Raw genomic sequence first — 16,832 nt, 5'->3', positions numbered from 1 at the left:
GGATGCCAGGGTCAACAAGTGGAGATTAGCTTGTTGAGCCACAGCAATGGCCCCAATCCTCCACTTCCAATCCTAAAATAGTCTCACTGAGTTGTCACACCTACAACATCTTGTGTATCTGCTTGTTTTCCTATTATTTATTCCTTCCCCAAATTATCCCAAAGCCTTGTAACTACCTAGAGCAGTATCTTGCACATGGAAAGCACTGACACTAATAAACCTTGATGCTATTGGTGGTAACATTAAGTGCTTTTTTGAAATGAATTCTTACTAAGGTCGTATCCGAGGCTCTGAAGGAAAAAAAAAAAAAAAGAAACAAGAACTGTGGTATCCTCTGGCTGCCAATATGCATGGGCATAATAGCAGCTAGCAATATTCTTGAAACAAAGTCATCAAATTCTGTAAGACATTGAGGATAATAAATAGGTTATTGGGTGAGAGATGAACACATTTGCAAGATTCAGGTTTGCTTTGTTATCCAGCAACTGGCTGCTCATTGAACTCTCTGATCTCCATCAAAGCCTGACTGCCCTCCTCCCTGTTCCACCCCTCACAACCCAACCCAACCCAACCCAACCCAACCCAGCAGGCACTGGCCTCTCTCCTGTGAATGGCATCTTAACCTTTCAAGACAGAAGGGAAACATCACTACTCAGTGGCTAAACAGAGAAATCTCTACAAAATCTAAATTATTTTTCATGCTCAATGCCAATTAATGAAGCTGTTTTATTCTACGTTTTATTTTTTAGATTGAAATGTTTCAATTTACTCAAATGAATTAGGACCTAACTAGGTCAAAGACAAAGTAGGAAGGCAACTATGGGCTTCATCAACGCCCTGGAAAAAAGACAACCAGAATTTATTCTGTGAGAAAAAAAATGTGGCCCTTTTAAATTTATTCAAAGACTACTTTCTTTTTTAAAGATTTATTTTTATTATTTTGTTTATTGGAAAGGCGGATATACAGAGAGGAAGATCTTCCGTCCAATGATTCACTCCCCAAGTGAGCGCAACAGGCCGATGCTATGCCCATCCGAAGCCAGGAGACTCTTCTGGGTCTCCCACGCGGGTGCAGGGTCCCAAAGCTTTGGGCCGTCCCCAACTGCTTTCCCGGGCCACAAGCAGGGAGCTGGAAGGGAAGCAGAGCAGCCGGGATAGAACCGGGGCCCATATGAGATCCCGGGCGTGCAAGGCGAGGACCTTAACCACTTGCGCCACCGCGCCGGGCCCCAAAGACTACTTTCATTTGGGCCTGTATCAGCACAGCAGCAGAATGCAAAAATAATTCTCCTTTCAGTTATACTTCTCTTTTTTCACATATTAGCAAATCTAATATCTCTGTGTTGCCTTCATATCAATCTTTCTCATAACCTCAACCTAGCTCTGAATATATCATCATTTTAAGTGAAATTTCACATGTTAACCACTCGCCTTGGATAAGTGTTCAAGATGCCAAATATAAGGAAGTGCTTTTGTTAGTAACCTTTTTAAAAACCTCCTAAATCTGTGTACACATAAACATTTTCCATGTTTGAGGAAATATACAAGAGAAAATGTAATAACACCAAAAAGCACTACAAACCCAATCTGACATATACTAAGAGCTGCACACAGGCAATTACAGCTTATATTTTGAAACTCTTTGATCCTTTTCTCATAAAGTGATATTTAAAAGATAAAACTCTGTGATAATTATGGGATGCTGTTTTGTTCACGAATTTCACTTCCGATAGAATCTAAAGGAAGAACTTCACTTTCCTTGAAAGTTTTGAAGGAATGTACCAAGCACCACGTGAAATAGAGTCAACACACATGATTTGACAACATCAAAAAGAATTCTCTGGCTAATCGAGATATTAAAACAAATAGCATAAGCCCTGAGTAAAGACAGAATTAGATCTACATTTCATCCATAGTAGGAAGATACTAAAAGAACTAGAATAACCGTAACAGCTTTCTTTGAGAATAATACAAACATAAATAAAGGGAAAACGAAGACTTTCAGAATTTTAATCTCCTATTTAAAAGAGTATCAGATTTGAATCAGTACGTCAGTATACTATACAATAGCAACACAAAATTCTTAAACAATTTCTAGCCACCAATGACACATACATTTGAGCACACTTCACTTAAGCTATGCAATTTTGGAATTTTATTTATAAAACATTGGATTTTCTTTAAGCAATTGTGGAAAGGAAAAAATGTCTAGTAACCGGAATCCATATGTAAGTGTTCTAATTATAACTACAAAAGATGTAGTAAACTGCAGCTCACTGTTCCTGTGAACCTGAAGGCACAGTAATCCCCATGCCCTTCTTCAAGCTGGGTGGCGCAGCCTGTCACCACGCAGGAAACAGGAAACCAAGTGCTTTCCCTCCAGCCACCACAAAGAAGGCTTCTGATTGCTGCTCACACATCTCAGAAGCTTCCAGAAATCAGAAAAACCAGGGATAATTCCAACAGGGAGACCATCATCCTTGATTCTAAAGCATTTCAGGAATGCATTGGCCTACAGGGGGTTAGGTGGTAGCAGACAATTCTCAGTATTTCTGTGGTTTTTTACTTTGTACATTACAATTAATGAATTTAACTGGTTTAGTCAGTGTAATTAACAAGATGCTGGCCTCTTCATGCTGTTCAGCAGGTAAATCGTCTCTGGATGAGTTGTATTGATTGGAATTGGTTTTAGACAACCAAGTAAAACAAACCAAGATGTCTAAGAAAAAAGTTGTGCATCTTAATGGGCATTATGATAATTATTATATTTTAATGTCAATTTTTACTCAGGAAGAACTTGAATATAGATAAACAAGTTATTCATTCATCTTCATAGCCAAACGTAAAATGATTTATTAAATCAACCAGGTGGAAACCCACACAATCTAAAACTAAGCAAGCAGACATCCATATCATGGAGCAACCTGCCAGGAAATTTAGAGGTACTCTTAGAAGACAGATCTCTGCCTGCTACTTCTTTCTGGACTAGCAGCAGAATATCTTTATATTTAGTGTACATGCACATTTATTGTTTATATTAGCAGGAAGGGAAATGGACAAAAGAAGGAGAGGATGAATCCCTATGCCTACAAAACTGTATTATGGAAAGCATCAACAAATTTTCAAAAGAATTTTAAAACGTTGAGTTTTGTTAGTTAAATATATGTTCAACAGAGAGAGAAGGAAAGAGAGAATTAAGAGTTTGCCCTAGCTATCTTAAGAATGCCAATAGAGAAAAGACTAACTACAGTTCTCTAGTAACTTAAAAACTACTAAAGTCTATAAAGACTATCAAAGTGAATAAAAACTGTAGCATTTAACAACTATTTGGTACACAGTACATGAGAAAAACTTTGAAATTATCAGTTACAACATACACATTGCTATAAAAGCACAGAAAGATTAATATGTCAAAAATGAATTATCTGTTCACCACAACAGAATGATCTGACAGTAGACATATTAGTCTATTTTACATTAAAACTTGGAAATAAACATTTATACTAAGAAATGAGAAACAAGAACTCATTCACACAGTTCTTTCTTTCATATTGCAATTCTAGCACAGCTTTTCCCAAACCATGAATTTCTGATTTCTGCAAATCCAGAGGATATGCTGGGTTATAGCAATATTCTTGGAAGATTTTCCTAAGCGATTTGTCTTGAGCAGTCCTAAACAAAACTAGAGTTTATCAGCACAGAAAGTGCAAATGAATCAATAAGCAGAAAACAATAAAACTGTCCAAAGCCCTATGTTGAAATGATGTCAAATCATAAGAGAGCTAACTTGCAGCTTAGTTGAACTATTTAGATGCTTAATAAAAAATTCCCTGCTTTTTATTGTCCAAGATAGGATAGTACAATATAAATTTTTAAACACAAAAATATATTTCAAATAAAATACATGAATAAGAAACACATAAAGATATTTAATATCAACAATATTTTTGAAAAACAAGTCAAGCTATGTGTTACCATTTGATATCTTTTGAAGCAGTTTAAAAAGCTGAAACAAGAATGTCTTGCTGAAAGTGTGAGTAATTAAACTTTGACGAATTTCCTTAGGAATGCAAAATAGTGCAACCACTGTGAAAAAATGTTGACAATTCCTCAAAAAATGTTGAACAACTATGTGACCCATCACTTCCGTTCATGACTACTCTTTTGAAGAGTTAAGAACAGGTACTCAAACAAAAACATGTTCATGAATAACACAAATGACCATACAAATGACTAGTATTCTGCCACAAAAGGCAATGATGTATTAACGTAGGCACTAATGTGGATAAACTTTGGACACATTACATTAAGTGAAATGAGACACAAAAGGTCACATTCTATAACATTATAGCTGTGCAAAACATCCAGAACAACAAAATTCACAGACATCCAATAGTGGTTAATAAGACAGAGTGGAATTTGGAATTACTGTTTAATGACTATGAGCTTTCCTTTTTGAAAAAAAAAACATATTTATATAGTTATTCGTTTATTATTTGCCATGATACACTCCCTCGGTATAGGGGTTCTTCCTTCCTCCTCTTTCCTTTCTCTACATTCTCCCACCCTTTCTATTATTCCGTGAATTACCATAGTAGTATAGTCCATTAGTCACACTTACAAGATTAACTTTCTGATATTTAAATGTATCATAATGCGGAAAGTGTAAGTAAAGGTAGAAAATATAGTATCATACTGTATATTTAGTGTATATTTACATGTTTCAAAATGGGAATTCCACTTTTATTCAGGAGTAGAGACACGTACTGCAATATAACTTTACTTTCCAGTATGCGAGTCTCCATTATATCTGTGAGGATATATGTGCATACTAGATTGTCCGTATCGAGTTTGTAACTTGCGTTAAGACTGTGTTGTATCAAAGACGACACAGGATATTTTTCCTTTTGGGACTGGCTTATTTCACTAAGCACAATGGGTATGAATTTTCATTTTATCTGATGAAATTATTTTGTGCAAACAGGTTATAGTTTCATAGCACTGTGAATGCACTGAATGGTCACTGGATTTTATACTCTAACACTGAAAGTTGCATGATGTGACTTTTCCCATAATAACTGTATCAAGATCATTGTTTTCCTGTATAATTTCAAGAAAAATAAAAGAAAGTAATATTTTACTCATACTAAGAAGAACTTTCAAAATCTTGGAATAAAAGTGGCATAATGTATTATACTGAAACTAAATTTTATCAAAAATATTTTGATTATAGAAAACAAACCATTTTTTCAGAAAGAATTACTCTATAATTAATAAATTACACAAACATATAAGTAAGGTCAAAGGATCTCTAATTACACATAAAACTGGAGATAAATCAATTGGATGGAACAAGGGAACCAGAAAGACTAAAACACACGTAAGAGTTTCTTATACAGTAAAGGCAGGGATTTAAACTGGTGCAGAAATATCATTCAATAAATTATTTTGTAGCAACCAGTTAAGTATTCAAAAGAAAGTTTAGATTAAAAACTTAAACATCAAACCAAAATTAATTATAATAATAAAAATGGAGACACAGAAAATTAAAGGATAAAAGTGGTAGAACAGCAAGAGACAATACTAACATCATTGCAACCTGAAAAAAATACTTCTTAAAAATGAAAAAGTAGTGCCCCCTGACAAAAAAACCCGATTGGTTTACTACCTCTAAAAATTAAGAGGAAAATAATGCATTTGGAGAAACTGTTGCTTTTATAACAATTGATCTTACAATTATTTTATATATCAACATTGTTCTTGTATAAATAAAGCATCTTGAAAATCATTTAGAAAAATGGTAAGTATTTATACAACAAAAAGGAGATAAATGAATAAACGAAAAACATTTTACCTACAATATCATCCAAATAATTAAAATAATATATTTGCCTTTTGAATGAAGAAAAAGTAGTAACTTGAATGCTAAGAGTGACTATGTCTGGATAGAAGAATTTGTAAGTTCTTTAAGTTTTTTGTATTTTTTATAATGAAGTTTTACAGCTAAACAAAACGTTGTGCCTTTTCAAATAACTCATAATATATGAAATTCAATATTCCACAATGAAAAGAAATATTACTGGAAATGAAGTTCATTTTTCCGGTTCCTAAAATATGAGAGTGCCTCTCTCCAATTTACACAGCCAGTATTTGGCAACATTCTTCACTGTGCCCCTTCTCCTGTTCTCCAACTCCTACCTTCTGTGTCTCTAATGATTTTTACTTTTCCTTTTAGCTTCCGTTCTTCTGCTGTTAGCATAAATGCAAGTGGAATAAAGGAGTATATAATGATAAAAGCAACCACCACCACTATTGGCTGCTGGTGTTGCTGCAATAGAAATGTGATTATTTAGATCTTCTTGAAAAACTTTTGGGTTCTGCTTGTGTACCTTCACTATCACTAAGCAATTAACTTCCTGACCTGATCCCAAACATCACAAGGAAAGGAGAGGACAGAAAGCACAATGATTAGTAGGCAGCAATAATACAGTTTTGGAGCATTTTAAGATTTTATTGTATCTTTGGTATTGTCATTTGCTTGGTTGTGATATTTAATAGGTTAAACTAAACTGACAGTACCTCTGAGTAAATACTGTTATCAATTCAAAGGCTGCAAAATTAGCTTAGAGTAATCCAAGTGCACAGTGAAGAGGAAGTGAGATTAACTCATGTCATGTATTCTGAATAACTACATTATTCTCAAGGCAATGCATGACTTGAGACTACAGACAAAATACTAAAATAATTGGTTTGTCGTGATCCAAAATTGTCTCTTTTGCCATCACACCACAGTTACACTCCATCTCATCATTCCACAGTCTGAATTTATTTGGGAATTTAATAGCTAAAGAAGAAAACCACCTCCTTGTCTGTGGAAACCACAACTGTATCCATTCTTCTGTGGCATTCACAGCCTTACACCCAGCTAGGACAGACAGAAGAAAAGGCTTATGCAGGCCTTGAAAGACATGCAAATCTCAAAAAACAAAATGCTCCTATTTAATGAAGACTTCATGGATAGAAATACATGACATTGATATATCAGATCAAACTGAATATTTAGGCATAATAAATGCCTAAAAGATTAGGCCCATAAAGTTTAAACTGGCAACCCAGAGGATTTGGGGCAATAGAAAATTTTAAATTGTTCTTTTAATGGTTATAGAGTAATTAAAATTCCAAAGCATGTTACACCAGAAGATTTTTATATCCGTGAGGGTATAAATTGAATTCACATGTTTTGGGTTCATTTACACTTAAATCATTCCAGTAATGTTTTTAAAGTGTTGTCTTCATGTCTATAATATCTTTGGGCAATTTTATAAGTCTTTTCCCTCAAAAACAGGAAGTTGGGTTTTGCCCAAGAGTCAATGAATTTAAAATAACAAAGACTTTCAGACCACCATGCTCATCCAAAGCAGCAGATTTTTGTGTGAATTCTAAACCCAGGGCCTTTCTTTTACTGATTGACTTTTGCTGGGCCAAAAGTACATCATAAACTTCCATGGAGGGAGTATAAGTCTACCCACACTGCCTATACATGGCTCAATATATTTTCTATGCAGATGAGCTATAAACCAAAAGGCTTCTGGAAGACTGTCCTAAGATAGATACTGCAAAAACAAACTTTAAGGTAATTATCTGCATGTAAGAATTTTTCTGAAGAGTATGACGCAATCAAGGAAGGAGGACTAGGCAGAAGAAAGGGCAGTCCCCAGCAGTTGGCTCAACAAGTTCTGAATGTGAATGACTCTTCCAAGAAGAAGCAAAGCAGTCAAGTGGTCAAGTGCTCAGTAACCTTACATCGACTGGATCTTGTATACAGAATGACCCAAGAGCTGGGGCCATATCACATACAAGGCAGCTGCCTTCAGTTGAAAGAATATCTCAGAGCAAGATTCATCTAAACGGGGATCTACAAGGGGTGTCCTGGTAACCACAAACAAAATGCTTTTTTGGTTTTCTGAAGATAAATCCTCCGTAAATATAAAAACTCAAGGACCTTACATGCTAGCATGAAAACCAATCAACACCAAACCAGACAAATGAAGAAATGCATACTTTATCATCAGATTCTACAAACTGCTATAAGGGAGATAAAGCAAAAGAAAGGAGCAGAAAGGAGAGGAGGAAACATACTTTTGAACATAGTCTAAATAGAGAAGGTGATCTCCAAATAACCCAGAAGGAAAGAAATAAGAATGTCCCAGGATGTTCGGGAAGAATTTGTGTGTGCTCTAGACAACAATGTGCTTTCAAATCTCTCAGTCACTCTCCTCCACCATGTAGTCAGTCACTGACATACCATGAATTACTCTATGTTCACCCAACCTCAGAAAACTACATTTCTAAAGAGCCTATTTTGTTTTTAAGAATACAAACCATTAGTTTACCTGTTTTTAGCTCTTTTATTTATTTTGGAGTCTGGGTGCCACATCACTTGCCCGTCCTGTGCCCCAGCCAAGGTGCCTCATGGGTGGTTTGGGAACAGAGGAGTGCATTGCCTGGAGAAGGGGATCTGGTAGCAGATCAGAATACGAACAACTGAGAGTTTGTTTGATATGTACAGAAATTGCTTCATGGGGCTACTATGGACCAGGTCACTAAAACTGGTGGTAATCAAGAGAGTTGAGATGAGGCAGATCAGAAGGGAGAATCCAGAGGATCTACCTGGGTCAGAACAAGGCATCCACCCAAATGCAAGAGATGCTTATGGAGACAGGCTGGGCTTGAATAGGTCACAACATCCTCCAGGAAAAACTGACACCAGAGACACCTGTCAGCATACATAAGAACTAGGACTGGAGTTGGGCCTGGTAGTCGATCTAAACTGGGCAGAAGCACCTGCTAACAAAAGCTGGGGCCAGGAGTGGGCCGAGTCAGGCTAGGTTGCAGCACCAGAGACATGTACATAAACCAGGCCTGGGGAGTGGGCATGGTGAAGGTTATCTGGAGTTTCCCTAGGTGTGCATGGGAGAACTGCAGCAGGGGATGGAGCAGGTCAAGTTAAGCCACTGCACCTACTGGAAAGCAGGAAAGCCAGGGTTGAGGGCAGGTAAAGTAAGGGTTTTTCAGATAATCTTGACTGGACTGCAGCATCTACTAGCTGCTGGTGCATACAAGAGCCAGGCATGAGGATGTGCTGGGCCGGACTGGGCTGTAGTATCCTCTGTTTCAGATGATAGCTGGAGTTTGGGGTGGGATTAACCAGGCAGCTGCACTCACCTGTATGTGCACTGGCTGGTACAGGAGATAGCTGAACCTTACCCTGCACCAATGGGGTACCCTGTACCAATAGAAGCGAAATTTAATAATATAGTAGTAAGTATTTAGTGGTTGATTTAAAGACTGGATTAAAAATTACCATTTGATTTCATATCTGCTTAGTTCTTACCTAGGAAACTCAGAATCTGCATCTGGTCAATCATTTCCAATCTCTTGACATTATACTACTTAAGTTACAGTCAACCAGTCAACAAGTATTTATTGCTGTACCAATTTGGCAAAATATGCTTAGCAACAATAATAAATTCCTTTAAGGTTACATGTTCTTGAAATGAAGCAATGAGAAGGAAATATTACCCATAAAAAGAGAGAAAAAATATGAAATGAAGGTTACTTCAAAGTTCTGAGAAGCGACCTTTTTTCCCTTCCCAAAAGAAAAATCAAGAGAATGTCATCAATACTTAGTTATGAAGAAAAAGAGGCTCACTCCAGGAGCACAGGAGACCACTCATAAGCAATGATTTGACTTTCAAAGATTTTTGGAATTAACTCATTGGTAAATTGAAGCTATAAGCTCACAAATGCCTGTTGAAGTTTCTTACATTTTTCTCCTGGGACTGTAATGAAATGAGTTTCTATGATTTAGTCACATTCACAACTTTAAAGCCCAGGTATTTATTAAGCTTAAAAGGAAGTCATTAGCAAATTATATTTTAAATAAATATAATGTATGTACTACACATCTAAACCTCAACAATTGGGTGGGTGGCAATGCACGGAGCATATCTTCCTCCTTTGGAAAAATAAAATACATTGTATTCTTTAAGCACCACAACAGAATGTGGGGGCAATGAAATTATTCTTTTCACATTGTAGTGGTGAGTACTTGTCATCACACAGAGACCAAAACCCACAGAACACCCGGCAAACAGAAAGAGCCCTAATGTAAACTGTAGGCTTTAATTAATGACAATGCAAGGTCCTTTGCACATCAGTTGCAACAAATCTGCCACTTCAAGGCAAGATGTAAATCTTAAAGATAACTGAAAGTAAAAGGGTGGATGTGAGCTCCCTGCACTTGCCACCGTTTTTTTTTTTTTCTTTTTTTAAACTTAAAAGATTTTTTATAAACTCTACTAAATAAACAAAAAGGCTTATCATTTTAGTGTTGTACAAGATAGTTCAAAACTCATTCAACATCACCTATAAATTTAAGTAATTCAGAACTGTATACCACTATCGATAGGTGTTGTCCTGCAATGTCAACCAAGCAGAGAGGTCATCAACTGTACCCTATCTACTTCCTCCTGTGGCGTAGGCACCTTTACCTTTGTTCCAGCTTGAGACTTGAAAATGACATTAGATACTGATCTCTATGTGCAGATAGATGATCATTCAAATTGCAGAACAAACAATTCAATCTCATTAATCACCGAAAAGGGCACACAGAATAATGCAGGAATTGATCTAGAATCTTTCCCCATTAGAGATCACCTAACCCATATTCCATGATTTTCAGAGGATTTTTTAAAAATAGGAAAATTTTTTAACAAACAAGATAGGTAGAAGAATCCAGGCTCAGTCATCAACATCTATGTAAATTCTCCTACGTATATAAAGAAAAGAAATATTCCAACTGAGAAGTTAGTGTTGAATGTTACACTGGTGTTCTCAAGCCTAGTGTTTTGTTTTAACTAGCATTCCTTTTAAGCTGTCCCATGATCTCAACTTAATCATTAAGGAAATTGTATCCAAACCACAAAAGTTGTAAATCTTTTGTTCAAAAACTACCACAAAGATTCAAGTCTCCACAAATGAACCCAGGAATACAAAGAATGTTTAAAACAACCCAAACAATTAATGCAGCAAGGAATATCTGTGGCACATCTACTATGTAGCTAATATAGAAAAACTTCTTACATTTAAAAGTATTACAGAAATATTCATTCACTGGTATGAGAGAAAATCAGTAATTTATAAAAGCAAAGTAGATCTCAGAAGATGTTTCATAAAAATAAAGCTATATTTCTGCTGGGAAGTTCAAAATGTAAATTAGATCATAATATCCATTCTAACAGTGCAAGAGACCAAAAGATCAGAAAAGAAAATTAGAGAAAACATAAATTCAAAATATCCAAAGCAATATTCTGATATTCTGCTTCCTTCCATCATCCTACAGTAGGTGGTCCACTAAAGTTAAAATTCAGAACTGAACAAATGTCTCAAACAAAATAAAAATCAAAACGCAAGTGACTATCCCAGGTGTCCAGATTGCTTATTTGGCTTATTACATTATGCTATGTCACTGTTTTAAAGCATCCTGTGAAGATTTGACTTTCATCTTAAAAGTTTCTTTAAATATGTTTAGCCCCTCTTTTTTCTCACTCTTTGTATTCCATTCACAATTACCATACTAATTTCAATTCATTCAGACTCGCTTTTTTATTTTTAAAAGCTATTTTACTTCAAACCAGATTTTAAAAAGCAAAGAAGCATTTCTCTCTGAAAATTCCTTATTTTTTTCAAGTTGGATAAATTAAAATCTTCAAAAATGAACACTGAAGTGCTTCCAACTGTCAGAACCGGTCCTTGGTACCCAGTTCAAATATCCATCCTACAAGCACAGAGCAGTCCTTTGCTTGGGTTTTGACAAGCAAATCTCAAAAAGATAAATTGCTATTGGCAGCATCATTCTCCTCTTGGAGAACAATACAAAATAAGCTTAAACACGAAGCTAAGTCTTAACTATGAAGCAATAACATAAAGCGACATTGGAAAAGTTGATATTCTTTATCAAATCATCTCTAACAGAATCTAATTGCTGCATCAACTTTCATTAACTTTATATGTCTCAAAATCATTCAGATTGCTTTTTAAAACTGAACACACTACAATTTTTAGGGAAAAACGTGATTTTAGGTGGCTAGAAAAAAATATATTAGCAAAACTACCCTCCTTTGGTCATGTAAGCCATAACTCTAACCTTGGTCGGCATGCCTTCTTTTGCCAATTTCTACCTTTGTAACACCTGTATCACCATGTCTGGAGACAAGCCTACTTCCCCATTGTTAAGGAAAAGGCATGAAATCCAAATTTGCTGTCATTTACATTTGATGCAGAAGGATTCTTTTTTCCTCTTTCATAGCATATTGTCACTCTTTCCAGCATCAAGTCAATTGTCTCCATCATAAACTAAAACCCATTGTAACCATCATTTTTGTTTTCTTTTGTTTTCTATTTAGAGGGTAATACGATTTGTATTTGTTGTTATTTCATTAACCTTGGCCTTTGTTTCCAAATAAAGCTATAAATGATGATTTTTTTAAAAAGGAATGAAAAGTTCAGCATTCTAGTGTCAAGATACAGTTAACTGCTAGACTTTACACCATCCTCTTTACCTACAATGTCAGGATGCATTTAATAAGTAGAATGATGGAACTGTGACTTGTTGGGAGGCTAATCTATTGTTACACTATAGCAGCAAACGGTGGCAGGGAAGGGTTGGGAGAGGGCAGAAGAGGAAATCTCTGAGCTTCAGGAACCATACCGTGAAAAGCAAAATATTAAAAAAAAATTATGTTTTTAAAAAAGGAATGAAGACAAAAGGAAAGAATCCCAGAACTCCTTGGAATCATACTTCTCCCTGCATGATTCCTAGATTAGAGAGCTAGTGGTTTTCTCATTTCAACTACCCATACAGTACACTGGAACTATTCAAGTATCTAAATCCGTTGCCAATCTCCAAGTCAAAACTGAATCATTACAAGCTCACAACCCAATAACTAACCTGGCAAGTCTACAGATGAAGTCTGTGTGACTTTCCACCAAAATGTACTCGAATCTATCCTAATGTAGGTCCCCCTCCCTCTCTCATAAACTAATCATATATAGTATTGTGAAGATATATTTCAAATAAAACTTCTCCATAGCAAAGCAAATAACTGTGTTTAAAACTGCTTAGCACCACATGTACTTCAATTTAGGGCTTGTAAGGAAAAAAATCATCATATCTGTCCTATTTAGCTTTCATCCTGAGCTAGAGATGATGGTTGAAAAACACTGAGCAGGAGTAAACTAGATTTTCCAAGACTGATTTACCTGACCGATAATGCCAAAACAGACAACAAATGATACTGAACACTGAGAAACCCAAGGAAGAAGAAACTGTCAAAACTTTAGACTCTTACCAGAAATGGACTCCAGCAAATGCAGGAGACACACATGATAGCCAGGAGTTGGATGACCATTTCTAAATGATGAGACCTGCCTTGTCTGTGCTGCTGACTCTTAAATTTAACCCTTAGAAGTGTTATTCCTGTGATGGCATTGCACAAGAATGAAACACCCAGGGCGAGGAACCCCAGAAAAGAAAAAAGTAGCAGATAAAATCTATCTTCCCAGTCTTCGACATGTTCCGTGTTGTAGAAACACCAGGTTCTTGACGTTTGAATTTTATAGTCTCGATGCCCAAGGATGGGCAGCAAAGCTATAAAGATAGCAAACAAGCACACAGCACTCAACACTATTTTCACATGCTTGGATGTAATTTTCGTGGAATGAAATATTGGTTTGGTGACTCCAATACAGCGTTCAATAGCCATCACACTGCCTAGAAAAAGTGGGCACAGGCCGGAGAATACCATGCAGATGCCAAAAACACTGCAGAGGACATTTGATTGATCAAAGTGAGTCCAGTCCATGTCAGATGCATATACAAACACTGCTATAGTTCCATTGATGAGATGTCCGAAGAAGTCTGTGATTACCAGACCACTGGCCAAAAGCAGAAACGATGCCTTGGATTTCTGTCTAAATCTCTGATAGGCTTTCATGAGAATGGCAATGGCAAGGCTGTTTGATAAGATTCCCACTGACATGAAGATTATTGAAAAAAATACTGAGATCCTGTTTTCCGTCTGGCAGGTTGAGTTTGAGAGGAGCCCAACTGCAGGAGATACTGGCTGTTTGGAATTGTTCATGGACATGGTCGTGGAGATAAAAGCTGGACACTCCAGTCATTTCCCTCTCAAAACTGTGCAGGTTTGCAGTCCAGACATCTGTAGCATAAAGAGAAAGGAATTATAAACACCACACTTCTGCTCATCTGACATTTAAGACTGAAGTGCCCCCAGTATCCTGTGGTGGGGCTGGATGTATCTAGCCTATCACGAGCAAGGTTGCATCATACTGAAGGCAGCATCCATTGCCTGTGGTTCTACATTCATTTGGAGGTTAAAGAATCTGCCACACCCTAAACCCCTTAGTTAACCTTAGTTAACTCTGTAAACAGGTGCCCCGAAACGTCCTTTTGAAACCAGGGACCTCAAAACTTATAAAATTCACAAGTTTGTGAACAAGCTCTCACCTAATAAGAATTTCTGAAGCATATTAAAGCTTTTAAGGAACCAAATGACCTTTCAAAGTTACTGCCATTGCCTCTGTGATGGGCGTGGCCGTGACTGCAGATTATTGCACCTGTTGGTCAGGCAGCGCTAACAATCCTTCAAAACTTTGGGAGCGGAAGGAGGGAGTTCACTGGTGCTAAATGGTGCTTTTATGACTATGCTTCTAAAACCTCAAATAATAGCAAATCCTACATTCACGGACTACGGGGAGACTGAGGGGTGAGTCGCAGCGAGGATGCAGCTAACCACCTCCACTGAAAAGCCACTTAGCGAAATGAAGGTGAAGACAGGTGGCAAACCTTCTGTGCACAGCTGCCCACGTGGAGTGGAGTTTAGCTCACAAATCCCGAGTAGCAACATCCAAGGCAAAGTTCTTAGTTGTCACTGGCTCCTTCCCTAGGGGTTGCAGCCTGAGTCACAGGCGCTGGATACACAACGACCACAGCCACCCCGCCTGAACTAATTTGATTGGCTTTTTCCCTAGCCGCTTTCCGGGATGCTGGGGATTTCGGAGCCAGCCTTTCCTGGGACCGGCCAGACTTAGGGACGCCTGAACTGACCTTAGGGCATCGGCTTCCTTCAGGCCTTACTCACAGGTTGACTTTCACCGGTTACCACCACTACTGCTGCCCCCAGGCATCTGCTTGCAACATCCTCCTTAAACCTATTAACTTGCCCAAACTTTCTACAGTTGCTCAAACGCCAGAGGGTTGTTTTTCTTCCCACCCTGGAGGGCGCCCAAGGTCTATGCCAGCCATACTCTAGAACTTCAAGCATTGCCCCCAGGAGACCTCAGGAAAGGAGATGAGAAGAGCATATAGAATGCCTATTACCCTTCTCTGAGATCCCTTCTCTCCTGTCCTCATTAGTGCAGCTGGGATGACAGTTCAGCCAAGCAGAGCACCTTTCTCCTTCCCTGGGTCTCTCCAGTCTGGGAAACTGGTCCAAACTTGCTGCCAGTGGCCACCGGCTGCAGTTACCGTCCCGGTTCTGGTAGAGTACTCGGAGGCTGACGCGTGGGAATCTAACCCCTGGAAAAGTCACTTACCTTGGCATTCGCCGGCTGGGCACTCCAGTGCACGGAGGAGTTTGGTGCTCGGTTCGCCATGGCGCGCCGCCCTGCACCACCGACTCGGTGGTTTTCCCGGAGCTCAGCCCCGCGCCCCTGGAGGGCTCCCGCTGGCGGCTCTCCGCTCGTCCTGCCGCGCGCTCCCCTAGCGCGGAACCTGGCGGGCGCGCTCCGCAGCTCCTGTCTGTCTGCACCTAACGGAGATTCAGCCGGGGCGGGGTGGAGGGCGTGGGTGCCCTCCGCCCCTTCCTCTTCTCTCTCCTCTCCGCCCCCTTTTCCACTGCCCCAGAGCCAGACCAAGGCACCCCTTCAGCAACCGAGCTGCCAATGGCCGCCGAGACAGCGAGGGAAACTCGGTTTAAAACTCGATTTCAAGTGCAAGAGTCTATCTCTGAATGTACAAGTCAGGAGAGCAGAAGCCTGAGGGGGATGGGAACGTCAGGTGGAAGTTCGCATCTCTGAACTCATTCAATCCAAGTCCTAGTCCAGAAGGATACAAAACCTTAGAAAGAACTGGTCTATCTCAGGGAGGACTTCGTGGTGGACATCTGCAGGGAGTTCAAAACAGGTATTCAAAGCCATGTGCTGGGAATAGAAAGGCCATAGCTCTATGGTTAGCCATCCCTGAGGACAGACCTTTACTGTTTGTCTGTTTGTTTGCTTGTTTGTTTGTTTTGTTTTGTTTTGTTTTGCTTCCGGCTTTCAAAACGTGAGAAGGGGAAGGGTGGAGGGACACAAATGTGAAACCAGCAAAGTATGAAGAAGCTTTAGTGCAAGCTGGTAAAAGGATTGCTAGCGTGTGCATGCCCAGAGGGTTGTCCATGGGAAAGATTGTGTAGAGATCATTTTGTGATAATCTCACTTTTGCATTCGAAATTATTATCCGAAACATGGAGCTTCCGAGCAGTTGCTTTTTGCCAATATTACTTTCACTTGTTTCTAGCCATCATGTGTTCTCCCATTTAAATACACATAAATCTATTACTAGTTTTTTTATTGTAGTAATCTATTGCTATATCTGAGAAAGTGCTACTCAAAAATAAAACCCAATTCTCCATTCTAAAATCAGAAGTGGTCTCTACATTCCTAGAAATTGGAAAAGCACCAAATGCAAAAGTTAGGCAAAATAAGTT

The 16,832-nt window shown here is 38.3% G+C and overlaps 1 protein-coding gene across 1 annotated transcript in view; it reads right to left on the bottom strand.

Annotated features, from left to right (window-relative positions):
• Positions 1-14,285, bottom strand: part of PTGFR (prostaglandin F receptor) — a 31,911-nt gene extending 17,626 nt beyond the window's left edge. Inside the window, exon 1 of the mRNA XM_040987221.1 lies at positions 13,413-14,285. Within this exon, the coding sequence (XP_040843155.1) occupies positions 13,413-14,210 (798 nt within the window). The 5' untranslated portion in view covers positions 14,211-14,285. The remainder of the gene's footprint in view (positions 1-13,412) is intronic.
• Positions 14,286-16,832: the final 2,547 nt, after the last annotated feature.

The sequence above is a fragment of the Ochotona curzoniae genome, unplaced genomic scaffold (genome assembly GCF_017591425.1).
Source record: "Ochotona curzoniae isolate NIBS_2020 unplaced genomic scaffold, NIBS_Ocur_1.0 contig_4612, whole genome shotgun sequence".
Taxonomy (NCBI): Eukaryota; Metazoa; Chordata; class Mammalia; order Lagomorpha; family Ochotonidae; genus Ochotona; species Ochotona curzoniae.
Note: the sequence above shows the minus strand (reverse complement) of the source record. Positions and strands in the feature narration are given on the sequence as shown.